The sequence below is a fragment of the Bacillus rossius genome, chromosome 16, assembly GCF_032445375.1.
Source record: "Bacillus rossius redtenbacheri isolate Brsri chromosome 16, Brsri_v3, whole genome shotgun sequence".
In the NCBI taxonomy this organism is placed as follows: Eukaryota; Metazoa; Arthropoda; class Insecta; order Phasmatodea; family Bacillidae; genus Bacillus; species Bacillus rossius.
This window is the reverse complement of record NC_086343.1, coordinates 971,695-999,658: the sequence shown is the minus strand read 5'-3', so window position 1 is coordinate 999,658 and position 27,964 is coordinate 971,695. Positions and strand designations below refer to the sequence as shown.

At 44.3% G+C, this 27,964-nt stretch overlaps 1 protein-coding gene across 1 annotated transcript; it reads right to left on the bottom strand.

Moving 5' to 3' along the window:
• Nucleotides 1–859: 859 nt before the first annotated feature.
• On the bottom strand, nucleotides 860–25,986 carry LOC134540273 (capping protein-inhibiting regulator of actin dynamics-like). Its single transcript, XM_063382931.1, has 9 exons — nucleotides 25,955–25,986; nucleotides 15,689–15,804; nucleotides 14,436–14,577; nucleotides 11,746–11,892; nucleotides 9,374–9,602; nucleotides 3,929–4,126; nucleotides 2,895–3,233; nucleotides 2,269–2,479; nucleotides 860–1,008 (listed from the first exon to the last, which is right to left on the bottom strand). The coding sequence occupies exons 1-9, from the start codon at nucleotides 25,984–25,986 to the stop codon at nucleotides 860–862; spliced, it is 1,563 nt and encodes a 520-aa protein (XP_063239001.1).
• Nucleotides 25,987–27,964: the final 1,978 nt, after the last annotated feature.

Here is a 27,964-nt window from a genome sequence, read left to right as displayed (position 1 = left end):
TATCGCCGTGACAAATGAGTAGAGTCGGAATTTCTTAAATTGCTAGAATTCTGAAGACACCATGTTCGTGAATATAATATTGTATCAAATAATTTTTACTTTGTCATTGCGTGTTTCACATAGAAAAGATAAATGTTTTTATACGCTGCAACTTCCACCATTTGCATAATGCCGACGTATGAACGTTCGCAATTATTTGAAACTATTTGTGCGCCTACATATCCTACCAGCTTACGTTTAGAAATTAATATTATTACATTTCTCTTCAATCAAAGTTTGCAAACCACAGAATATTATCATTAATCATGTGATTTTACTCGTAGTTTCTTTACTTACAACGCTCAGTTTTCAATATTGTTTGTCTTGACCAACTTCGCTCGAGACTCGAGACAGTAGGTGAGTGAGAGAGAACTAAATATTGTCGCTGTGCCCTGCATACAGTTAAGAAAGGTACACTCACAACTAAAACACGTTTGTTAATTAAAAACAAGAAGTAAACTTTAGAGAAATTCATATTTATGTTTGTACAAGACAAACTAAGATTTGCAGAAAAAGTGAACTGCGCTTGGCTTGAGTCTTGTATAGCAGAACTTGCTTGTTAGACAAACAAGCCGCATTGCCTCTCGGGCTGCATCAAACTTGTTTAAAGTTACCAGAAATGAAAGTTACATAGTTTCCCCCCCCCCCCCCCCTTGAAATAGTGATTTTTGTAGCTTGGGGCGCCACGCACAAGTTTCAATTACTGCAGTTCTCCGAAACTACGGAGAAATAAAGGTTTCCTTTAGCCCACCAATACACCAGCTCGGGTCGTGTAGCGGCCCGGGCTGTGTGTGTGTTAGAGGAGTGAGGGGGGCGGGGGTTACATGACGAACATAACCCTGGACATGTGCCAGCGCGATATTTCTCCCCTCTTGACCGATATTCCCAGCACGTGCGCTGGCCGTCTGTCTGACCCCGTGTGGCCGGGAACCACGATGCTACTGAGCCCCGCTCTCCTGAGCCACTCTCCTGAGCATTAACCCCCTGAGCCTCGCTCTCCTGAGTCTCGCTCTCCTGAGCCTCTCTCTCCTGAGCCTCGATCTACTGAGCCTCTCTCTCCTGAGCCTCTCTCCTGAGCATTAACCCCCTGAGCCTCGCTCTCCTGAGCCTCTCTCTCCTGAGCCTCGATCTACTGAGCCTCTCTCTCCTGAGCCTCTCTCTCCTGAGCCTCGATCTACTGAGCCTCTCTCTCCTGAGCCTCTCTCCTGAGCATTAACCCCCTGAGCCTCGCTCTCCTGAGCCTCTCTCTCCTGAGCCTCGATCTACTGAGCCTCTCTCTCCTGAGCCTCTCTCTCCTGAGCCTCGATCTACTGAGCCTCTCTCTCCTGAGCCTCTCTCCTGAGCATTAACCCCCTGAGCCTCGCTCTCCTGAGCCTCTCTCTCCTGAGCCTCGATCTACTGAGCCTCGCTCTCCTGAGCCTCTCTCTCCTGAGCCTCGATCTACTGAGCCTCTCTCTCCTGAGCCTCTCTCCTGAGCATTAACCCCCTGAGCCTCGCTCTCCTGAGTCTCGCTCTCCTGAGCCTCTCTCTCCTGAGCCTCGATCTACTGAGCCTCTCTCTCCTGAGCCTCTCTCCTGAGCATTAACCCCCTGAGCCTCGCTCTCCTGAGCCTCTCTCTCCTGAGCCTCGATCTACTGAGCCTCTCTCTTGAGCCTCTCTCCTGAGCATTAACCCCCTGAGCCTCGCTCTCCTGAGCCTCGCTCTCCTGAGCCACTCTCTCCTGAGCCTCGCTCTACTGAGCCTCTCTCTCCTCAGCCTCTTTCTCCTGAGCCTCTCTCCTGAGACTCTCTCCTGAGCCTCTCTCCTGAGCATTAACCCCATGAGCCTCGCTCTCCTGAGTCTCGCTCTCCTGAGCCTCTCTCTTGAGCCTCTCTCCTGAGCCTCTCTCTCCTGAGCCTCTCTCCTGAGCCTTTCTCCTGAGCCTCTCTCCTGAGCCTCTCTCTCCTGAGCCTCTCTCCTGAGCCTCTCTCTCCTGAGCCTCTCTCCTGAGCCTTTCTCCTGAGCCTCTCTCCTGAGCATTAACCCCCTGAGCCTCGCTCTCCTGAGTCTCGCTCTCCTGAGCCTCGCTCTCCTGAGCCACTCTCTCCTGAGCCTCGCTCTACTGAGCCTCTCTCCTGAGCCTCTCTCTCCTGAGCCTCTCTCCTGAGCCTCTCTCCTGAGCCTCTCTCCTGAGCATTAACCCCCTGAGCCTCGCTCTCCTGAGCCTCTCTCTCCTGAGCCTCGCTCTACTGAGCCTCGCTCTTCTGAGCCTCTCTTCTGAGCCTCTCTCCTGAGCCTCTCTTCTGAGCCTCTCTCCGGAGCCTCTCTCCTGAGCATTAACCCCCTGAGCGTCGCTCTCCTGAGTCTCGCTCTCCTGAGCCTCGCTCTCCTGAGCCTCTCTCTCCTGAGCCTCTCTCTCCTGAGCCTCACTTTCCTGAGCCTCGCTCTCCTGAGCCTCGCTCTACTGAGCCTCGCTCTCCTGAGCCGCTCTCCTGAGTCTCGCTCTCCTGAGCTTCTCTCCTGAGCCTCGGTCTCCTGAGCCGCTAACTAAGCCTATCTCCTGAGCCTCGCTCTACTGAGCCTCGCTTTCCTGAGCCTCTCTCCTGAGCCTCGCTTTACTGAGCCTCACTCTCCTGAGCCTCACTTTCCTGAGCCTCGCTCTCCTGAGCCTCGCTCTACAGAGCCTCTCTCCTGAACTTCGCTCTCCTGAGCCTCTCCCTCCTGAGCCTCTCTCCTGAGCCTCTCTCCTGAGCCTCGCTCTACTGAGCCTCGCTTTGCTTAAGCCTCGCTCTCCTGAGCCTCACTTTTCTGAGCTTCGCTCTCCTGAGCCTCTCTCTCCTTAGCCTCTCTCCTGAGCCTCTCTCCTGAGCATTAACCCCCTGAGCCTCGCTCTCCTGAGCCTCTCTCTCCTGAGCCTCTCTCTCCTGAGCCTCTCTCCTGAGCCTTTCTCCTGAGCCTCTCTCCTGAGCCTCTCTCTCCTGAGCCTCTCTTGAGCCTTTCTCCTGAGCCTCTCTCCTGAGCATTAACCCCCTGAGCCTCGCTCTCCTGAGTCTCGCTCTCCTGAGCCTCGCTCTCCTGAGCCACTCTCTCCTGAGCCTCTCTCCTGAGCCTCTCTCCTGAGCCTCGCTCTCCTGAGCATTAACCCCCTGAGCCTCGCTCTCCTGAGCCACGCTCTCCTGAGCCTCTCTCCTGAGCCTCTCTCCTGAGCCTCTCTCCTGAGCATTAACCCCCTGAGCCTCGCTCTCCTGAGTCTCGCTCTCCTGAGCCTCGCTCTCCTGAGCCACTCTCTCCTGAGCCTCGCTCTACTGAGCCTCTCTCCTGAGCCTCTCTCTCCTGAGCCTCTCTCCTGAGCCTCTCTCCTGAGCCTCTCTCCTGAGCCTCTCTCCTGAGCCTTTCTCCTGAGCCTCTCTCCTGAGCCTCTCTCTCCTGAGCCTCTCTTGAGCCTTTCTCCTGAGCCACTCTCCTGAGCATTAACCCCCTGAGCCTCGCTCTCCTGAGCCTCTCTCTCCTGAGCCTCGCTCTACTGAGCCTCGCTCTTCTGAGCCTCTCTCCTGAGCCTCTCTCCTGAGCCTCTCTCCTGAGCCTCTCTCCTGAGCCTTTCTCCTGAGCCTCTCTCCTGAGCCTCTCTCTCCTGAGCCTCTCTTGAGCCTTTCTCCTGAGCCACTCTCCTGAGCATTAACCCCCTGAGCCTCGCTCTCCTGAGCCTCTCTCTCCTGAGCCTCGCTCTACTGAGCCTCTCTCTCCTGAGCCTTTCTCCTGAGCCTCTCTCCTGAGCCTCTCTCCTGAGCCTTTCTCCTGAGCCTCTCTCCTGAGCCTCTCTCCTGAGCCTCTCTCTCCTGAGCCTCTCTCCTGAGCATTAACCCCCTGAGCCTCGCTCTCCTGAGCCTCTCTCTCCTGAGCCTCGCTCTACTGAGCCTCGCTCTTCTGAGCCTCTCTCCTGAGCCTCTCTTCTGAGCCTCTCTCCGGAGCCTCTCTCCTGAGCATTAACCCCCTGAGCCTCGCTCTCCTGAGTCTCGCTCTCCTGAGCCTCGCTCTCCTGAGCCTCTCTCTCCTGAGCCTCTCTCTCCTGAGCCTCACTTTCCTGAGCCTCGCTCTCCTGAGCCTCGCTCTACTGAGCCTCGCTCTCCTGAGCCGCTCTCCTGAGCCGCTCTCCTGAGCCGCTCTCCTGAGTCTCGCTCTCCTGAGCTTCTCTCCTGAGCCTCGCTCTCCTGAGCCGCTCTCCTAAGCCTCTCTCCTGAGCCTCGCTCTACTGAGCCTCGCTTTCCTGAGCCTCTCTCCTGAGCCTCGCTTTACTGAGCCTCGCTTTCCTGAGCCTCACTCTCCTGAGCCTCACTTTCCTGAGCCTCGCTCTCCTGAGCCTCGCTCTACAGAGCCTCTCTCCTGAACTTCGCTCTCCTGAGCCTCTCCCTCCTGAGCCTCTCTCCTGAGCCTCTCTCCTGAGCCTCGCTCTACTGAGCCTCGCTTTGCTTAAGCCTCGCTCTCCTGAGCCTCGCTTTTCTGAGCCTCGCTCTCCTGAGCCTCGCTCTCCTGAGCCTCTCCTCTATATACATATATCTATATATATCTACACCTCTATACGTGTCACTCTATAGCAATGGAAATATTAAAAATCTATGTTTTTACCTATCTATAATTTTATCTTTCTTTTTACCTGTCACAGGTATGGCATAGGTATTTAAAAAGTGAGAGCGTAATCGAATGCAACGTTGTGTCAAAATTGCAAAGCAATCGGTGAATAACTTTACAGATTTAAGATTTTCAACGTACGAACATTTATTGCCTAATGTCGTTGGAGCAGTTTGGCCAAAAACATTTGAAGCCAAATACATTTGAAAGCACTGTAGCCTACTGCAAATTGGCGATCGTAGCCTACCGAGTTGAATTTTCGTGTAAATATACACCTTTTTTTAATGCACATAGTCAAGTTTGTAATATCGTATCCCTCTAATGAGATTGTATCCCTCTGATAAGTTCGTATCCTCCTGATGAGATCATATCTCTCTGATGAGATTGTATTTCTGTGTTCAGATCATAAACCCCTGATGGTATCATATCCTACCAAGTTGATTTTTCGTCCAAATGTTTGTCTTTTTGTCAAATACCCTTCCTTTTTTAATGTGCTTCCCTTTTTTAAAATATGCTTTCAACTGTGCTTCCATTTTCAATGTGCCTCCAAGTATGCTTTCTGTTTTGATTGTATATCCAAATGTACTTCTTTTTTTTTTTTATTGTGGCACGTTAAGTGTGTACTCAGGTCTGATGACTTAATGGTTCAGAGATGCCTGGTCTAAACTCCTGAAATTGGACGTAACCTGTTTAAAATGGGCGCCGAATATCGAAAAATTAGACTTCTTGGATACTGACTGTATGCGCCTAACCCCCAAACGGACATGCCTGACCAATCTACTATTTGTGTCTGGTCAACCGACGATTTTTGGAATTTTTCCCGAATTTATAGCTAAAAAATAATAGATTTTCAAGATGGCGACCAAGACGGACGTCAAGATGGCGGATGCTATGGCATTAATTACTAATGCACTCTAGCGGGCAGAAATTAAATTTATATTGCGGCAGCGCCCTCCAGCAGACTAAAATAAAATGGTGAATCCAAAATGGCAACCGTGACTTCACACTGGCTGATTTAGTGACTGCCTTGGCATTAGTGGTGGGGGTCAGTCTGCAGGTGGCTTCCATGGAGGAAGTATTCGTCGCTATTTTTGTACCTTAACAGATTCAAACTGTGAACTCTAACGTAAGTGCGTTTTTTATTACAATTTTATTAAAATCGTATTTAAATAATTTTTTATAATTAAAAAAAAATTCCCGGATTACTATCATAAAAAATACGGATTATCAAGATGGCGGCCTTAACGAAATATGCAACGTTCTAGGGCGACCATAACGAAAAATGCATCGTTTCAGAATCCGATATGACGACCGTAACGAATAGTTCAACGGGGACGTCATAATTCAATATGGCGGTTATGACCTCCTGACGCTCGAGGCGATGACCTTGTCGATGGGGATTTAAGTCGCTTTTGGGACATTTCAAACAGTTTACATTTTCTGGGAATAAAACGGAAATTTTCCTTTGAAAAATGATTTTTTTCTTTTGAGATTTTTGGGTGGATAATTTCCCCAAAAACTGGAAATTTGGGCGATTTTTTGGCAGTTTAAAGTAATTATTGGGAATTTTTGAAGGTCAAGGTCATCAAAGCCGGCTGTTATGATGTCACAATCCAAGATGGCGGTCGGATCACCGCTCCACAGCCTTAAGCCTGTGCCAGGAAATACTTTACTATTATACTATACTATTTTTTAAATGGTGCAATGTTAGCAATACCCTGGAAATTGCGCGAGCAAAGCCGTGGGTTGTTAAGTAACACACACCCACAAAAACACACATATATAATATTAATATATATAATATTTCCCCCAGTTATGATGCGCAATAAGGGTAATGGCTAGACGTTACAAATTTTTAAACGAACACAGGCACATGAATTATTGTAACTTGTCCAAGTTCAATAAATTTAACTCATAATTTAAATTAAATCATAACATATCGCTAAGCTCTTTTTCTCCCCTCATTTTTCCAGCACGCAACTCGGTAAAAAGCTAATGGATATTACACGAACTAAATAAACAAAACTAAAATTAACTAATTAAGCTGCAACATTTGAAATAACACGTCGTTTGTTAATGACTGTAAGTAATTTCCGAAATGCAAACAATAACTTAATTTGTAAACGCTGCGTCACTCAGGTTTATCGCGAAATTTCGAGCATGTCGCATCACGTTGATTATCCAAATTGTGCTTTATTTACATTACAAAGTCGATTGTTCATTAACAGTATTAAACATGTTTTAGCGATTTTTTTTTAAATATTCTATCAAACCAAGTGATTTTCCACACCGACCTTGCTTCCATACGGTATAACAAAAATCTAGAGGAATCAGCATGCTCATGGAGTTTTGTACAATGGTTTGAAGAAAGAAAACTAACATTTTTTGAAAAGACATAATATTAAATATAATTAATTTTTCCTCACCTTCCAGTGAAATTAACAACCGCTGTACTGAATATATTTACAATGTTGCAAATAACTGATTGATAGTTATGTAGCGCAGCTTAAGAAAAAAATAAGAGATTAAAAATACTTAGATCGCTTGCTAAATATTCCACTGAAAAATCTTAAATGAATGTGTTAAAAAAAAAATTAAAATATCCAGAACGGTGTGAATAGACGCGAAAACTTCGTTGTCGAGTGTCTTGTGTTATTCATAGACTGCACGTCCAGTTTCATTACTTGAACGTATGTTGCTTGTCACCTTCTTTGCTATCGCGTGGAGATTTCAAATTTCGTCCGTACTTTATTTTGCACCTATTCCTGTGCTGCAAGGGACAGAGCTTGCCCCGCTATTGGGCAGTGTAAGAAATGGCCTTGAACAGGCAAGGCGGTACTGTCTCAGCCTGTCCTGTTTCAGTCCATGAATAACGTGGCAGGGCGAAATCAACACACTCCGCCCGTATATCAGCCTTTAGGCGGTCCCCTGAGCCATCTCCAGATTGGGCGATGGCTCGGACATTCCAGCCAGATCCATCAGTTATTCTTTCCCGTCGCAATCTAGGGAAGCGTGCAAATGGTGACATCTCTCGCTGACAGTTCTCCACTTTAATTTGTCACGCGGTTATCCATCCAGCCACTTCCCCCTCCACTCGGTGTCAGCGCGCGCCCGGAAGCCATCCGCTCCTGTCAGCTGCACTTGCGCCCCTCCACTGCCCCCGCTCTGCCCCCGCTCTGCCCCCGCTCTGCCCCCGCTCTGCCCCCGATCTGCCCCTAGACAGGCCCTGGCAGTTACAAATAGCCGTCTCCACCCCCCCCCCCCCCACGCATGCCGTCATGATCGCGACCGCGACTCGTCACTAATAAAAATGTTCATATTGCCGGGAAAAATATATGGCCCCGGATCCCGCTTTCATGTCGCTCTATTTCACTCAGAACTATTCTAACGCACCACACAACCTTTTTTTTTTCCATAAGAAATAAAGAGGAAGTTAAAAATGCAACACATGTTCAACCTATTTAATTTATTTATTAGAGGAGTTATTTGAGTTTTAGCATCACAGACAAATTTCCACATCAAGATGGCACTGTGTACATACTCGTACAACACACAGTGAAGTGAAACCAAACGACAAGTTATAAATAAATATCCGTGGGATATTCGTAAAGTATGCCCCGTTTGGTCATTAAAAAAAATAAACTCGTGAGAAGAAGTTTTTATTGACAGTTTTAGTTTACTGCATACCTACTTCACATTTTCACATAATCGCAATTAAGATCCAAATAAATCCGCAACGCTGCACCGGTGTCTTTAACCCTTTGCGTAGAAGCGGATGGAACAGACGCCTCTGCCATAGGCATCACGGACTGCGAATGCGCTATGCGTATGGCCTAAGTATAGGCGCTTTTTATACATCTCCGGGAAACGTATAAGCAATATCCGTACTCGAGTGGGAAAAGGACTTTTTTTTCGGACGGAAAAGGTATAATTTTGGTTGATTTAATGAAACGTGGGCCAACAGTTACAATAAAAAAATTACAATTGTCAGGCCCAAATACTGTCTTATACAAAAATCACGTCGATCCGTTGCTCCGTTGCTGGGTGAAAGAAGGACATAGAGACAAACACACTTTCGCATTTATAATATTAGTAGGGGGAGGGGTAGTGGTATTCATGGTAAAAAAATAACGAACTTTATTAAATTCAGTGGATCTGATACCTGAAATAAAAGTTTTGTATTCTAGCCAGGACGTACATATGACCAATAGTCACGCATTCGCTACACACCCATGCCGATGAATTTTCGGGTTGAATAAACAGCCTTCGCAGGGTGTCTCTACGCTTTAATGCAGTGGAAGGCATTGGGGAACGACTTTGGCACCAGCCGTGCCTTATCAATCACCGAGAAACAGGATTTATTTTTATGTAGTATTTTTGTGGTGATAATGCAATAGTTATTGAAGTGTATGCTGAAGGAAATCTTTAGAAATATTGCCCTAGTCTCTATACAACGTTTAAGAATTACCTAGTCATAACAACGTGTATTTAGAATTAATAAATATCTTATGTAGTCCCTGTTTCCAGCGTATTGACAGCAGATAAGGGCAAACCTCCCTGTATTGACACGTTTTTTTTTGTGTCAGTGATCAGTGCTTACAAGACCTGTGGATCACGTGCTATTCCTAAAGATAATAATTTATTAATTGGTTGACTCTACTCTGACGAATGTATTCACTTGTTAAGTACCGTCATTGGGTTGATTGCAACAGGCCTCCGACAACCATACCATCGCGATGACTTGCGAGTCACAGGGGATAGGATACACATACACAGCAGCGCCCCCTGTAGCAGTGATGGCAGAGGCGTGGCTCATGTCCATGCGCCCCCAGGCGTGGCTCATGTCCATGCGCCCCGAGGCGTCGCTCATGTCCATGCGCCCCGAGGCGTGGCTCATGTCCATGCGCCCCGAGGCGAGATTCCCGCCGCAGACAGAGTCCTCCACGGGGTTAGCCCCGCTGGGGAATGCAGAAGCGGCCGCGGAGAGATTTCACTCGGGCGCCTCGCCGCCGGACGTGGCGGAATGGCAATATCTTGTTATTGGCCCTAGTTTCCGCGCAAGAATCTGGCGCTCGTGTGGCGCAAGGAAAAGAAAAGAGGCCCCAGAAGCAATTCCCTCCCCAGCGCCGACGACAGCAATAAAGCTGCCAAATTACACGGCTTCCCCCGGCGTCGGTCCAGCGGCAGTTTCAAGTGGGGGGGGGGGGGACCTCCACCTCTGGGGGGGAGGGGGGGGCGGGGCAAGACGAATGGCGGTCAGCAGTCGGACTGTCTATATCGCGCGCGCCATTTGTTCGACCGGCCAGAGGGGCTTCATTGGATTCCACCGGCGCGGTCCTCCTGGGACACGGGTGGGGGGGGGGGGGTGGCGCCCCCTGACCGCCCCTTATGGCGCGCGTGGTGCTGAATACATACGCCCGCCCGCCTGCTTCCTGTTCCTCCCCCTCCCTCAGCCCCGCGCGTCGTCAGCCAGTCACGCATGCTCCAGTCGAGAATCAAGAACATTACCTAACCGCAACGGCTGAAAGAACTCCCTACACATTAAATAACATATCTTCAAAAGGCAGTACTGAGATTACTATTTTCTGTGAGATTAATAGCAGCAGCTTCCGACTGCAGATAAACTCGAGCTGCGAACAATTTACATAGTATTTCTAATATTTTTACCTTGAAAATCTCATTCCGATATTCATTCACTCGTTTCCGTGGAAAAAGTAAGGTAAAGGGTTCGAAGCTACAATAAGACTCTATTATGACTAGAACACGAAAATTCATAACATAATAAATATAATGTATAATAAAAATTTTAGAGAAAATTTACGTTAGCTGTGAGGCTTGACCTCGCGTTTTAGCCTCGTGAGAAAATATACAGATCTCAAACAAAACTTTAGGGCTCATTTAAAATGATTACTTTACACCTAATAAACCATATAAAATACAGGCACTTTCTGATTCTCTGACTATAGAAGACTTTTTTTAGCTTAGTTCTGTGGTTTAATACTTGCTGTTACGAGTGGGGAAAACGGGTTCGTAGGGATAGCCAAATTAATTTTATACAGTTTTGTTTCCAAATTTTTTTTACATTTCTTATTAAATTACTACACTTAATGTTTATTCACAAGTCACTCAATGTCTGCCCACTCCCGCAGTCCGCACTCCTCACTGGAGCTGGGCTCGACAGTGGTTCGCCCCTCACCTCGCGCCTGTCCACACACAGTCTCGCGCCACTCAGTCGCACTCTCACGGTCCCGTCGCTCCGTCAACTCGCCTACTGGAACTCCCGAGAAGGCCGGCTTCGACGCTATAGAACCCTCGGCCGTCCTTCTGGAACTCACTGGAGTGGTTGTGACGTGTCGCTTCATCCCGGACCGACCCGACGCTCGAAGCATCCAGAACAGCGGCAATTATTCACGCCACTCCACGCGGCGGCCTCTGCAAGCCCGCGAGATTCCCAGGCCGCTAAGGGAGGGATGACAGCGCCGTGGAAGGAGGTCGTGGGGGCCGCCCTAATCCCTGAAGGTATGCGCGCATGACGTCAGTGGCCGTGCGGGGGCGCCACGTCAGACCACCGCTGGAAGGCCCTCCCAGGCACCTGGCGCGCGTCGCGGCTCTGCTTCCCACGTTTGTAACGATACGCAAAAGAGTGATTCTCCCATTAGGAAATCAAACTTTTTTTTTTTTTTTTTTTTTTAGAATTTGGTATTATTTTCATTAAAGAATTTTGCAAAAAAATTTTTGCTTTGAAATTATTGCCTTAAATTATTTTAAGGGAAAAAAATACTCTACAAAAACAATGTGTTCAAGGCAGGACTTGTCAAGGGACGGATTCAACGCACAGTAGCTACTTTTTACAGTGGCGCGGCCCGGACCATTAACTTTTTTTTTTGCGAAAGAAAACTCGCAGGCGGACGACGCTTTGGGGAGCGTGACAAATGGTGCGGCGAGACGCAATTCGCGCTCCCCCGCCGGACCCTGCGGTCGAGACACACTCCGGCCCGGGGAGTGGGGGGGGATGGGTGGGGGTGGTCTCTCCAGGGAAGACCGCGTGCGGCGCGGCGCGCTGAGATCTGGGGATAAGATCCCATGTTCATTCCCCTGGACCAGGGCTTCTTCATCCGCCCCTCCGACACTCCTGCCTCCTGCCTCCTGATGCCGGCGCTTCGCATGCGACGAGCGAGCAGTCGGATGTCCCCTCCCCCCCCTCGCAGCGGCGCGATTAGTTCCTTCTCGCCCCGCACCCCCGCGACCCTTCGGCGAAATAAACCCGTCACTTTCATTCCGAGCGACGACCCCACTTGCCCGCCCCCCGGGCTTTACTGCCGGCCTGGTGGTGCTCGTGGCGCTATCGTCAGCCGTCCTGGATCTAGTCCCCTCCCCCTGTCCTCCTCGCCAACCGTCGACACCTCAACACCATACACCAATAATAACAACACTAACCTTTATTTACCAGGGTGGACTGATTACAACCACAACGGCATATAATCACGGTTTGAACAATGTGGCTTTCATAAATAAACCAATTTTTTAAAAATAATATTGTTTTAAATAGGATATCTTAATTTTTTTTAATGAAAGGTATAATTCCACTCTAATAACAACAAAAGTTTGTTCAATAATGTTTCTTGTGATTTAAAGGAACAAATAAAATTATATACTAATCAAGATCTTATTTAAATTATCGCAATAATTTTAAGTTACACCCAGCTAAATACCCCTCTAAAATTAAATTAATTAGTAAATGGTAGCCAAAATGAAAAAAAAAGACACAAATAAATTTATTATTTAAAAAAAATTCCTATTCTGTGGGAAATCCCAGACAGTATCTATACTATAAATACCTAGTCTGTGGAAAACTACCATTTATAAGGAGAATCCTCTTTCTGTGTGGAAATACCATTTGTGGTCAAGTCCCAGTTAGATGTGCATATTTTCTTGACTTCAGTTCTTTGATGTTATAACTTTTCTGGTTGAACATGAGTGGCAGTCAAAAAAAACAGTTATATGTGGTTTTAAAAAAAACTGTTTTTACTTTCCCTGACATATCCATATATAATATATTATATATACACACACACTTATAAATATATATATGATCAAGTCTTGCAGTAAGTACTTGCCAGTGATATGTAAACATCTAGCTTCGGTAATGAGCAGAGTAATGTGTTCTCATGTTGTCCACGTTGCAAATAAAATTATAAATTGCATTACTTCCATTATTGCGTTTTTTTTGCGTAGTTTATAAACCCGGCCTTAAAAAAATACACATGGCAATGCGTACCGCTGTTCAATGCCGAGCGTGATAAATATTTGCTTTCCAAGTACGTACTTTCTTCACCCACAGCTTGAATTCTGCCTGAATCGTGAACGTTGATTGCCACCACCACACGCAGATAGCAGCATGAAATACAGCTCGGAACAGCGATAAAGCGAAAAAGACTTGAAAGAAAACAAATAACCGGCATTGGACCTGATTTTCGACAAGGAATTTAATTAAAATAGTGCTCATTTTATTAAAATTCACTAAATATTTAATACTATAAAGCTTCTGCACCGTTAGATGACTATAGATTATAAGAAAGTATTAAATGAGAGCTTTACTATTGTAAAGATTTATTTTGAATGCTTATTCAAATTCATGGACATTCATTTGTTAATAAACTAAATATTTTAATTTTAAGAAATAATAAAGGATATTGGCCTATCTAGTAAGAAATATTCAATACAATGGACTGAGCTATGTATTTAATAATATTATAGGAATAATGCAACCAAATAAAATTATGTATACATAAATGCTTAAAGTACAATTAGTATAATCCAGTATTCTGTTACTAAAAAAAAAAGAGTTTTTTTCCCCCTTTTCAGTAAAGATGTTTGAACCTCGTAAACAATTACCCCCACTCTGCCACTGAGCTGCCGGGAGGGAGACTGTTACCAACAGAGCAGTGCCAGTTTTCGTACGTGTTTTAAAAATTAGGATTACCTAGGACTATTTCACTTTATCAAATATATTCCAGAGTAGTTTCTCTATCATAAGGTTTCATTTGGCACACCATTATTTTTGGTATGTACCCTAATGTTTTAGAATGTGACTATTTGCGGGTTTATGTTGCTAAACGTGGGTCTGACGTCTGCCATATTTCTGACACATTTCCGTTCATCCACTTCCGTTCTATCACGAAATTAACCCTACCAAATGCTGTACACCGATAGCTAAGATGATTTACACATTTAAATAAACAAAGAATAAAAATATTGCTTTATATACTACTCTATCGTGCGAAAGTCGCATATGTTATTCGTTATGACTTACATGGTATATATTTTTGTGTTATCTGATACAGCTAACATGCTTGAAAAAACTTGCGAGCAAATTAAAACCTTTTTGATGCCGGGTTTATTTTATATTTCGTATTAAATTATTCAAGTGTAATAGAATATTACGTTTGGAAAAATTGAAATGAATTTAGAATTGTCAACTTTTTATCTTTGCAATGTAAACGGTATGTTTTGTTTTGACTACAACATTAATAAAAAGTAGAATGGGGTTGCAAGCCATGTAGAAATGTACTAATGTGGCAAATGCGCAAGGAAGAAGCTCATCACACACACGCGCGCGCGAGAGTTAAAATGCGAAACAGCAGCGGAGTGTGAAATCCCCGCGCAGCGCCCCAGAAGGATCTAGAGACCGAGTTAAAGCTCGCTCTTCCAGGTCAGGGCTTGCAGCGCTCCGTCTCATCAGCGGCGAGACGCCCGGAGACGGGATTATCCCGCTGCCTTGTTGTCCTGACACTTCCCCCTCCCCCTCTCCCGCAGGACCTAGAGCCGGAGCACCGGCCGAGGTCGACATGTCCTTGGAGCGCGACCTTACTCCTAGTAGTTCCGGCGGCAGCTTCAAGCAAACAGCAACTGCATTCGTCGGAACAGTTAGAGCTGCAACAAAAAAAGAAATAGTTCATTAACCCTGTTGGAAATGTTCACCCCAAACTAACGAAGGAGCCTGGTTACAGACTACCCGAGGGTAGGGACCTGAAAAATTCGCGGGTTTCGATGACCTCCAGGATAGTCTACACAGTCCTCTGTACACTCGGGCAAATAACGCCAGTTCATTGGCTGCTGACTTGTGAGTCGTCTCAACTGGTTTGCCCGTGATTCGTTACTTCTTTGGTTTGAGGGTTTCTCATTGGCCAAGCGTCGCCCAGACGAACAGTGAGCCAATAGCGAGAGAAGCTTAAAGGTATACGTATATGAATTTCAGACTATCGCGAAATGAATCTGCGAATTTTTCCGGTCTCTACCCGGGGGTCCTGGTGTTTTTAACATAAGTTCCTGAATTAACAGGTTCAAGGTTAACCTGCATTCAAAGTGAACTCACAAGAATCAACGAAACCCGCAAAAAAAAAACGTGTAAATGTTCACAGCAAAAACAATTTTTTTTCCACCTGCATATACACGTTATTTGCAACAGAAGACAAGTGTTCATAAGTTTGGATGTACATATGTTTCTATAAATATGCTTTTATATGAGACTACAAATAACTCTTCCATTATTTCAGTCGCGTTCTTCTTTGAAACGTCTGGTACCCAATTGTAATTTATACCACTGTAGTTTTAACATTCTGTGACAGTTAAGTTTCGCTTTTTTTTTTTTTACTGCAGCTACCAGACTAATAATGCAGAGTTCTGATGAGAGTTTCGACCTGACGTAAACGTACCAGACGATCCTGGACCTGTGACGTCACCTCGCAGTGGCCTGAGCCGTTCACGCGACGCTGCTCAGAGAGCCAGTGTGCCCAGCAGTAGCCGTGTGCAAGGCGCGGAGTCCCTCGGGACTGCGGGCGGGGCATCCTCTTGAAGACTGGCTCAGCCGGCCTCCCCCCCCCTCCGCGCTGCGACCCTTGTTAATTCCTCCCTCCTCCTGCAACACTCCCTTCTCCATTACAAACCTCCAGGGAGAAAATTAAGGCCGGCTGCCCTCCTCCCTCCCCTCACAACCCGCCAGGTCCACAGCGTCGCCCTGGCGCAATCCCGGCCCGTGCCTCACACACGTGTAGACTGTTCACAGCGCTGTCCGCCCCCTCAACACCACGTGGCAACAGGCGCGCCCCTGCCCGCTGCCAGCTGGCGTCGTCCGCCACGTTCCCCGCTCGCCCGGCGCGCCTGCGCAGTCCCCAGCCCAGACTGACGGTGGTACTAGCTGGTGCTTCTAGCGCGGTCTTCCAGTCGTGCACTGGGACACCACGAGACCTGAGCGGCAGCCATGAAACGATGTGGCGGAGAAACTAAGATAAAGGTGTAACGCACAACATTTTAACATTTTTTTCTGAAAACACGCGTTTCAGCCATTTTCACTCTTCTATAGATACAGTTTAAAAAAAAAAAAAAGAGCTCGTTTAACTCAGTTACATGTGATAGAGGTTAATTGCTTTGGCGATTCAAGCTTCGACTAGTAAATGCTCTCTTCATATCTCTTCGGCGTCAGAAAAGTTTCAAAACAATGTTTCACGAAAACGTTGCATCAAAATTCGGCCTTGAAACTTTTCTCCCGCCGCGCCCGAAGAAGTTGCACTTCAAAAATGAAATGCGAAAGCTGAACTGCTCATCTTACCAAAGCATATTCTTACATGCTCATCGCATCCAGACAACACCCTTAATACCTTGAGCAGTTCTCAAATGGCGTGGTTTGTTCCGGAGCTCTGACCCACGTGTGACCCAGGTCGGCCGGGCCTGGGTACGTCAGTTTGTTTAATTGCAAAATTTTTTGACAAACAAAAATTTTACAGATGCAAACAGACCCTGGAGAACACACTATGATAGCTAATAATAGAAAACATTTTTGAAGTGAAAACTTATTTAGCCGCGTTGAGCGATTTTTGGTAGCGACAAAACTTATGGGTTCGCGTCACCGACATGCTAGTGACGTGTTGCGCCAGACTGGCGAATCGCAGCGGCCTGTGTACATGTACACGCATATATACACTAATACATTGTATATACTCGACTGTATCATGTGCGTGTTGGACTCTTTTTTGGATGGGTAAAAATCTTGTGAGTTCGCATCACATCACATTTGACCACGTGAATACATGACCTAGGTCTGACATCACTGGTAAGTCATAGCTAGGTAATGAATTTTTACGTAATTTTTACATACCACTGACATCTGTTGTGACTAAAAAATGATGTAAGAATAAATTACATCGTACTGATATAATACCAAAATCATTTTCTTACGTACATTTGACGTAGAAATGATTTCATATTAAACATTTAAAAACAAAGATTTAAGTTTTCACTTATGTTGACAGTCCCTATGATTGGCTATTTTTTTTTTGTTTTTGCTCTTGACGAAGTGTTATAAAGCCTCCACAAAACATTTTGCTGCCAATTTCAATACGAAGTTTTATTTCAACGAATAAATTAACCTTTTTTTTTTTTGGCTAGTTAAACGAAAGTTTTTCCTTGGACAACAAATTGTCCATAAGTTTACTTATAGAAATTGGTTCTTATCAGATTTCGGAGAGCGTAGGGCAAGCAAGGGTGCTGTGTTCCCTGGCTGCACTTGAAGTTTGTGGAAACTGTTCTTTGGCGGAGCGAACAACAAAAACAAAGAATGGTTATGTACACTTTTTCGGAATTAGCACGTGGCAACAGCCATTAAGCGGTGCGAAGCATTGAGACTTGGAGCTTTTCGCTGGTGCTACCAAGGGAACTACAAGCGAACAGTCCAACTATTACAACTTGCAAGAATATTTTATAATACTTAGCAACACACAAGTATCTTTAGCTTTAGAAAACCTCTGCTAAAGAATTTGTAAATGCTGGTAACAAATTTGAAAAATAACAATCAAGTTTGAACAAACCTATGCTTGAACAACATGTTTTTTGATAAATGTGTGGTTTTTTACTAATATCACATTTATTAGTTTTTAGCCACGTATTGTTTAGTCGATGAAAATCAGCATATAGGTACGTCAAATACTAGCATGCTTTAAAAACTTTAAACGGATATTTGTTTTTAACAATTTATGCTTTTCACTTTTTTTTACTATATAGAAAAAATATATTTTCTAGGTTTAAAGATTGCTATTTGTCATTTTCCGCAGTAAAATAATATTTGTTGATTCTATTCGCTTAAGTAAAATTTATTTGAATTTGGAATTGATTTGCACAAATTATAATGAAAGAAATCAATTTTAAAAGGTCAATGTAGTAATTTGAAAATGAAAATATTTTACTCTCTCTTTTGAACCAGTTGAACTACTAGGTTAACTATTCGTAGGAAGTATGTGTTCATTTGTTACAAAGATTAGTTTTTTTTAATTAGAGTAGTAATAAAGAAAAACACATATTTTAACTTTTTGTATTGCTTCAATTCTATTTGGTTTTAAAATTTTTATTTTTAACGGTTCATTCTGCAATTTAATATTTCTTTCACTCCATTTAATTGTGAATAGCTTTAGCAAAACAAACGTGCTTCAGCCGCACTAACTGGCGGGTGGAAATTGAATGCGATAGAATTTATACGAGAAAGAACGTTTTGTGGAAATGCATCCATTCTGTTTCTTGATCACTGAAGTTGCAGTTCCCGTCGAGCGTGATTCAGGGGGTTCAGCTCGGGAAGAACCGCATTAGGCTCGGAAGGGCCTTAAGGCTGGATCGCAGCAGTAGAAGTGGAAGTTCCTTGCGAAGAAGCAAGGAGGATGTGTTCCTCCCGCACCGGAGCTAAGTGTTGTGGTTATCTGCCCTCGTGAGGAGGCTCCGGTCTCCCCAGCCGGAGAGATAAGCGGAATTGGATTCAGAATCTCCGTCATCCCCCCCCCCCCTTCCTGAGGGTCGCGCTCAGCCAGAGCACGAGACTGCCAGGCTGTGTCTCATGTCGGGGTGGGGGTGTCTCAGCGCTGATACCCCACCCCCTGTCTCCAGGCGCGCTGCAGTGTCTCCAGGCTAACCTCCGTCCTTGCAACACGCGTATCTGTCCGCAAAATACCTAGCAAAAACTCAGCATTCTTCATAAACATGTCAGCTATAGAAAATAAAGTAGTTTTTTTTTCTCCTCAAATAATTTGGTAGAGTCGATTGCAGTTTTTACCTCGCTCGTCCTTGCCAGAAGTCCTTGAAGAGGATTAATCTCTGCCGTGCCGAATGTTTCAAATATTCATCCGCCGGATCACAGGTAGTAACATTTTGGTTTTAAGACAGAGTAGGCTTAAAATATTGTGTTGACAGTCAGTCTTGCGCCATTTGTCTGATTGCAGCTTCTACACTTGCCTGTTCGTCCAAGTGCCTTCGAGACGTGTCGACCAACTCGTTATTCAACTATAGACATACACATGTATAGTTCAAACCAGCTATAGGAAAAAAATATGTAAACCATTTTTGCGCACATACGTCATTGCTGGTTTACACTGCATGCTATATAGAAAACCTCAAGAACGAATAAAAAGAGATGAGTACACAAACAGAAACAAGCCAAAATCGTCTGATATCAAATGCTAAACGCATGGACAGCACCGTTGTTTTTTATATGTGTTTATTCAATTTTTTTTGTCCATTCTTGAGGTATTTCTCTACGAAATACACTGTCCGGTAATGGCGTACGTCCAGAAAAATATTTTGAAACAATATGTTTCGTTGTATCAACAACACATATGTCAAGCGCATTACTTTGTCGTAGTATTCAATCAAGATTCGTAGTCTAGTTTCAATCAAACACAGTGGAAGATAACCAAAGTATTTAATCATTTGATTAATTCATTTACGGTTAGCTTTAAACCCAGACACGGAGTTCGCGTGTTTGCGAAGCTAATGGAAAGGTAGGCCACCCGCACGACGACATGCCTTCTCTGCTCAATAATTACTTACCAGCTCATCGGATATCGATACTCGCGCTGGTCGCGACCACGCCGCGGCTCAAAGGGCGTCCCCGCAGTCTGCATGCAGTTTTCCGCATCGGTTTCCAATACCCCTCCCCCCACCACCCTCTGGTCGCGGGCGGTTACTCTCCGAGGGGAATTAGTGCGCGGGGGCTTTAGAAGTCACCCGTTACGAAGCCATGGTCGAATTTGACGAATGAATGTCAAATCAGAAAAAAAATGACGGTACACAATGTGGATAGCTACTTTGAGAAAAGTTCATTCGATTTGCAAGTAATTGAGCTTTCAAGGTTGCTAGTAATGAACATGAAGTAAAATTTCAATAAAATGTATATTTAAATATGATGGTTATAACAAATTAAAAGAAACATTTAATGATTGCTTACAATATGAATGTCGAGGAGAGAATAATTGGAATAGGGTAAAACAAACTCTTGCAATATTAATATTAACCATCATCACGATCTTTTATCATTCTTGTAACTTCCTGAATGACCTCCTGAAGCTAAGAGACGGATGGGTGTAAGGTGGGCGAGTGAATTGTCGCTGTGTTAGTCTGGAACCTTCCCTGTCCTCCATCATGAGCGATCATGAGCGACCACTCATATCGCCCAGTTTGAAGGACGCTCCCGGTGGTCCCGCGACTGCTGCGTGTACTGCGGGTTGCCAGCCTGGTCCACAGCCAGGCGTGCCCACTGCTGTGATCAGGACAAGCTTGCTTCTGCTCCGAGCTCCAGGAACATCAGGCACGGGGGGTGGAGGGAGGGAGGTGCAGCATGAGACAAATAACTACAGTGGGTACTGGCTGGGCGTTCGAGTAGAAGAGTAGTTCGCATGGGTGTGTAGTTCACAGACGAGTCGAACATAGACTGAAGGAGGAAAGTCACCTACTTGCAGACTTAGATTTATTAGCTTTTTTTTTTACGTACTTAAGCATGCAACTATCAGCTGCAGGATGTGAGGAGATTCAGATGTAGATCTGCTTTAGGGACTTGCGATTAGATGAGCTCCGCCGCCTCAGCCATAAACAATCCAGTGGCGGGAATCTGTGTTACAATTCCAATGCGTGACTTCTTAATACTGAACTGTCGTTGGAAGTTGGGTTGATGTCCTCATGCCGGGGGCAACTGTGTTAACGGTCTGGATCATCTCTGGCGAATCATCGAACAGGAACGATAGTCGCGAAAATTCTGTTCCGACCGAGAAAGTACTGGAATTCTTACTGGAACGTCTTGTTTGTACCCCCAAATTTATTTGCAAACAAACTTATAAATTTCGTTATTTCCCCCCAAGTTATTCTCATATGTACCACCGTAACTCCATATTAACTTGATGCGTGTTTATTTAAATGATTATTTTGGAAATACGTCATTGCTATTTTGCACTGAATATCACAGAGAAATGCCGAAGAAGTGATGACTAGAGATCAATAGACAAAAACACAGAAAACAACCCAAAATCGGCCGATGTCAAATGTGCAACAAGTCAAGAGAGCGCGGGAATATCACAGCACAGAGGAACACAGTAGGCTGAAGACGCAGCGGCACGCACGCGCGCCAGTGTCGACGCCTCTGTGACGGGGCAGGGGCAGTCGTCGTCGCGACGCAGCGTCGTCTGTGCTCGCTCGAGGACGGCACAGGCGGGGAAGATAATCACGTCTTGTTCGCAGCAAGTCTGCCGTGGAAGCCACGCCGGGGGGATGTGATATGATAATATCGCTGGGCCGGAGGAGGGTGGGGGTTGTCAGCCGCCCCTCTGGTGCATGAGTCACCCCCCCCCTCCTCCCCTCCGCTCCCTCACCAACCCTGCCGAAGCAATTACTCGCCGGCATTACGTCACTGCGGATCATCCTCCACCGCCCGGCGCGGCATTTACATTCTGCGGAGTCGCCGGGAGGGGTGGCAACTCGGAATAACAGCACAGGCCGCGCGGCAACTGTGGCACGGACTGTCCACGCCGTCTCGATACACGTGTTCACAAGGACTTTCGGCCCTGTGCTCAAGATGATGTTCACTGGTTCCATTCTGTTCTAATTCAGGCTGAAGATCTTCTTTACCGGGCTTAAAGATGCAATTTGTTAATTGCCCTTGCGCCTGCGCGCCTGCGAAAGGCAGCCGCCAACCACTGCGCATTGAGACCACTGACGTCACCAGCTGTTTTCTGCAACGTAGACTCCATATCACTGTATTTCACGAATGCAAGTTTATAATGGTTCCCTTGAAGAATTTGTGATATGCCTAGTTAATGCTTCTAATGTGGAGTGACTTAAATAGTAGTTATAAGATGACCTGATGTTTCAAATGGCTTCATTAATCAACGACAAAGAATTTAACCCATTTTCTTTGCCGCTTAAGCACATCCATGCTGATTAATGGCGATGCATCTCAACATACTTCTTACAAGATTTTATAATAATGACGGTTTTTTTGCAATAGGTTTAGATTTGTTGTTATTTGCAATATTTTCAGACTATCCCATACCGTGGAACCAAGGATATAATTAAGTGATGGACACTAGAATTCACGAACATATTCCATAACTACGGTACACCTAGCAACAAGGGATGTGGTGCTACGAGACCGGAATATCTCTTCCTTCCCCTGCCCTGTACCCGCCACTTCGCTCCACGGAACATGTCACGTCACAGTTCCTCTGTGTCGGATCGCGCCGGGAGTGATGTCAGCGTTATTAATACAACCAGCGCGAGGGTCGGCAGATTCCAGCTCGTCCAATGGCACCGCGGGGATTTCATAAACACCCCTCCTCCCCCCAGCTTTTCGCAACACTGCGACAGCTTCTTCAGCCCCTCTGCATAGCAGTTCGCCGCCTGGAAATGAAACAGACGCCTCTGCCATACGCACTGCATGTAGCCTAAGTACAGGCGCTCGGGTAACATCTCCCGAAAAAATTTAATCTCCATACTCGAGTGGGAAAATGATGACTACCGTTTTTTTTGGGACAAAAGAGGCGTCATTTTGCTGGATTTCATGAAACATGGGTTAACAACTACAGCAAAAATTACAAAATTACGATTGTCAACTGGTTTAATTCCCAGGCGGCGAACGTCTATGCAGATGGGTTGAATAAAATTGTGCAGCTCTGCGAAATTTGCTTGGAACTGAATGGAATAATATGTTTTAGTGAAGTAGATTTTTAGTGGGTGAACTAAAACTGACAATAAAACATTTTTTGGGTCGATTTATTTTTTAAATGACCAAACGGTTGTTAGTTTCTGCATTGCCCTCGTATAGAGCAAAATTCCACTCACTGACTCATCATCACCAGCTCCCTGAAACAATAAAACCTACAAACTTGAAATTCGGTAGTTTAGTTCCTTGTTAAATAAGCACCCATTTGGAATGGATGTTGAGGAAATGAACTTCCAAGGAGTTTAGCGGGGGGTGGGTTAGAGAATTGGGTGGATAGCACTACATATATCTACAAACTTAAAAAAAATGTACCTTATGCTCTAAATCCCAAGAGAGGGAATATTCAAAGTTAATTTTAGGCACATGAGGTAGTTATAGCATATATTTTCCGAGCGAATTTGTTGAGTATGATACATTTTTGTCACAATAAGAAATTTTTTTCTTGCTTTTTATAACGCCTGAATCGTATGTATTTGAAAACACGTGGCTATTTTCGGGTTGAGTGCATGTTAAGGTGCGTCTTTAACATCAGAGTATTCGTGTGCTAAGAACAGGCAGCACTTTGTGCGATTGTGACTCCCTGCCATGCCTGTGCCTGCCATGGTTACTTACAGTGTATACTGTGTCGTCACTTCAGATATTGTTACAGAGTGACGTGGTGTTATTGGCCGTCTGATCAAATGCTCGCAGTTCTCGGTCAATAGAAACCGACCTGAGAAACGAAGAGTCAAAATTAATTATGTTGTTTATTTTCTTGATAATGTCAAAAGCGTTGCACTTAGACATTCAAAATTGAAATACACCTTAAATGTAGGTAGGAAAAAAAATTGTACATTAATTAGAATTAGAAATTATTTTAAGTTCGCGTATCATATTCATTGGGACAAAATAGTTTACAGATTTATAATGTACTAGCCGTGTGCTCGATGAAAAGTATTTGATCCTCATTTTTGATCCAACAAAAACGCTGATACAACTGTCTTTTATTTATAAAAAAGCCTAAACACCAAATATGACAAACTTCCATAAAAACTTTCATCCCCTATTTGACACCCATAGATGAATTTTCGAAAATCATTTCTTAGTGCTAACCTACGTTATGTAAGAAACAAGAAACTACTATTGCAAAATTTCACGCTTTTAGACCCACCGTTTTAAGCTGTGTGTTGTCTGTCATTCAGTGTTAGAGTTTTATTACGTAGATGGATTCTCGTGATTACAAGAAGGAAAAAAATATTTAAGTATATTTTTACATTTTTAGAGGATCTTTTCTTTAGTGCTGCATTTCTCGTGAACATGGCGGCGGCCTGTAAGCATACCCACGGTACTGCCATCTGAAGGCAGTGAGCAGTACACACGTCAGAGACCTAGCCTTGTCCTCAGGGTCACTCCGTGGTGCTCGAAGGCAGCTCTGAGACCATCACGTGTTTGCAGTAATGTTCCACATGTTTCAGCTTTATACGTCGTTTGCGCATTTTGCACGCAACTGAGTTTCATCCAGACCGACTGTGTTTGTCGTTGATGATCCTGGCGTGGAATGTGCGCCTGAGTGAATGCCATGAATACCAATGAGGTTGGCGTTGTGTTTAGATGATGTACTTGGCTAATATCCGCGGCTTGACGTAGGAACAACGCGCGTGCGTTAATGTGCTCGCGACATTAATTACATGAAGACGGTCTTTGTATGACGTGCCATACATTTTCGTCAGTATTGCCAACTCTCACTGCATGTTCCTGCAGAGTGCCAACCATCTGCCGAGAAACACAGTGCGTACACACATACTTTCTGATTTTGTCTTTTTGACGTTTATAATTATGATTAAAGCGTCTGAACATCCATAAACAAAAAAAAAATAATGATGTGCCAACTTTGTCTCATCGCTGTTGAATGAATCTAATATTAGTTTTGTATTACAAATATGTGTTTTTAGTTACAAGTTGTATTAAATGTATATTCATTTCTACTTACAATATCAAATAGATTCATTACTTAATTTTTAAATTCAGTTATAATGCATAATTATTTATATGTAGATTATTTTAATATTTTCTATCTATTAGCAAATAAGAATTGGGAAGTTAGTAAAACTTCTGTTTAGGTGTCTGTATTGCATATGATGTCAGCGATATAATGCAGTGTTAGCTATAACTTTATATACTTTATTTGGACATTTTGTATGTATTTTTAGTTTAGTTCAGCGTAAAATTAGAATTTTGATCGTGTTGTGTAAAACTACTGGGAAGTTTTCAATACGTTTTACAACCAATTTTTAATGCGCTTTCGTTTTATAGTAGTGAGAACTTTGATATAGAATAATGAAAATTGTAACGAAAGTGCTGCCACCTGTGACGGATTGCGCGAACCTAAATGCACAAATGCAAAGGGAAACTTTATATTATAAACTGTTTAATAAATCGTTGACAAGTTGTTCAGTATTTTAATAATGTTTCTTGTCGGAAATCATGTCCATAGTCGGGCTTTAGTATTAATTTTTTTTTAGTTTTTTTTATCGGATATGTTTTATTATGTATTTAGTTCAACCTATCGCTCTGCAAATATAATAATTCAGTAGTCGGCGTAGCTACTCCAGCTGCGCATTCTATCGGCTCGTGCGGAAACTACGTGTGATTCAGGCCAATAAATGTAGTTGGAAACACAGTTTTGCGTATATTTATCACGCTTGGCAGTATTATTATTATTATTCTTTTCGCATGCGTGGACACAACCTAGAAGCTCTGACGTAATGACGCTCATCACGAAAGCCTACGATTGTTATTATTTTTTAATTTTCTTTCTTTTTTGTCTCACAAAATACATAGTGCAAGACTCGACAGTGGTTCAACAGCGGAATGTGCGTGTATCGTACCGGCAAGCCTCACGTCACACGTCTCGAGGGTGAGGGAGGGGAGGGGGGAGGGGGCTCTGATGGGATTCATTAGGCGGCTATTCGCGGCGCAGCCTCGGCAGTATGCCTCGAGTGGCGCCTGCGCTGGCTCCTGGCCAGGGGAGTGGGGCAGGGGGTTGCAGCATAGGCGCGCCGCCCGGGGGGTGCGGCCAGTAATTCGAAAAGGGCGTGTGTCTCCCCCCCCCCCCCCCCCCCGCGCGGAGGGCCGCAGTGAAGACTCTTCCTCCCCTGGGATGAGTCAGTGCGAGGCACTCGGGCGCGCGTGCTCATGAGCCGGCAACATGAGCCGTCGATAATCCGCGTCCCCGAACACCAATACAATATTCACTCAGGCCTGGGCCGGTCTCTCGGGATGGGGGGAAAGGACTCACTTACTCACAGCCCGCTGCGCTCCTTCATAACCGCGACCATGACGGGGCGTGAAGACCGCGCATTACCATGGAGCGGGAATATTCAATCACCAGGCGCCAGGGCGTCCAGCCGTGACGGTGCGAGCGGGTGGCAGCACTGGCTGCCTGAAGAGCTATCAGCCTATCACGTGCGCGGAGGTCTTGTTTCTGGCTCGCACGACCCTCCCCCCCGCCACCACAGCAAGGTGTTCCTGCATCGTGCACCACGTTCAGGCGAGTAGACTCAAGTCGGGCTTACAAACTACACAACGACCGCAAGCAGCTCAAGCATTCAACACGCAAAAATACACCAGCCATAAAACTTAGAATTTTAAAACAGTCGAAAATAAATTTCTATCGCGAGCTTCTTTTACATATTTGTGGTTAAAACAACAACAAAAAAAGTCAATAATTTTATTTAAATGAGTCATTTTACTTCACTGTGCGAAAGTTTAACAAGTGAAAACGTGATGCATGTATATTAAAAAAAAGAACATCATGCTTTTACATCCACATAACATGTGCGTTTTTTAAAGTTTTCGGAACACTTATTTTTAAACATGACCGTCGAAAACGCAAGAAAGTTGGAAGTTGAACAATTCTTGCGACGCGCTATTGCACCTTGCGTAGTTTATACACCGGTACTCCAAAATGTGGATTCTGAACATTTTTTATTTTGCGTTCTTGCGTAGCTTTTAAACCAGATATTACTATACAATTTCTCTCCCAGGGTAGCCAAGCAAGCGTGGTTGTGCTCGACAATTGCTGAAAATGCATAATAATTGTGTGCTTGATTCGTGTTGGTTATGATGTTAGCTTTTTAGTTATGTTGTTCCAGTTGCTTCTCTTCTTAAGTCAAGAAGCTTTATTAGTTTTTTATGACTTGATACTGTGGTTGTAAATAATTGGTATATGATAATAGTAAATATTTCATAGTCATTTAATTTAAGTTGCTACGAAGATGGTAAATTTACTGTTTAAATACTTTGAATTTATTTTTAGACGGTAAAGATGTGTTTTTGTGGGTTATCAATGTAACAAGATATTCAGTTTATTAAATTTATTATATGTTCGTTATTATGTATGTATAATTTTTACCTTAAATTATTTTACAATTACTTATAATATTTATCTGTTAATAATAATTAATTTTTGATCTATGTTTGTTTCCATCTATATATATTATGCACGGGGCACGCAGCCACCCATAACACAGGTAGCTACTCTGTCGGTTCTCTGTGAAGTGTTGATCAAGTTTTCTTGCCTCACTCTTTGGCCTTTCTTGGTTAGTTGACAAACCTTAGGTCGAGACTGAGTTGGTCGTCTGTATTTTACTTGACCATAATAAATACAGTTTTGTCGAAGTTTTATTTCATGATAAGGTTTTTTAGTAAAATAAAATGGGATAGAGAGAATTCATTTATTAATTTATTAAAAATATATATTTATATTGGTTTGGGAAGTAACTTGTCCTTCGAATTTTAATCAACATATAACGATAACATCCGATCAATGTTTTTAATACTACCCTAAGGTTGCTATATTGCAAATTATACTAGGTAATAACATTTATACATTTGTTGACTTGACAACGAAACTATGCTAGGCAGAATGTATGCTGTACCGACATTGAAGGTACCTCAGTGCTGTCGCAGCCACTCACGGAACCTGGAACTGAGCGGTAACAGTGCAGGATGCTGTCATAAGGTCGAGTTTACCTGGAATTTGACATGCAATACGACCTCATAACTTGGCTTGACATCGCGAGTGTACAAAAAAATCCATTCCTTTTTTTTTTTTTGAATTTAAGAATAAATTATCACAGGTTTAACGAATTGGGTGTGTCTCTCTTATACAAATTTCCCTGCAGTGTTTGGATACGTGTGTGTACGGTAATCAGACATATGGAATTGAATCACCCTGACTTTAATGTGAAGTAAAATATTCGTTTGGTTGTCTCCATACGTGGTTTCTAACTTTAATTCCTAGACTATAGCTAG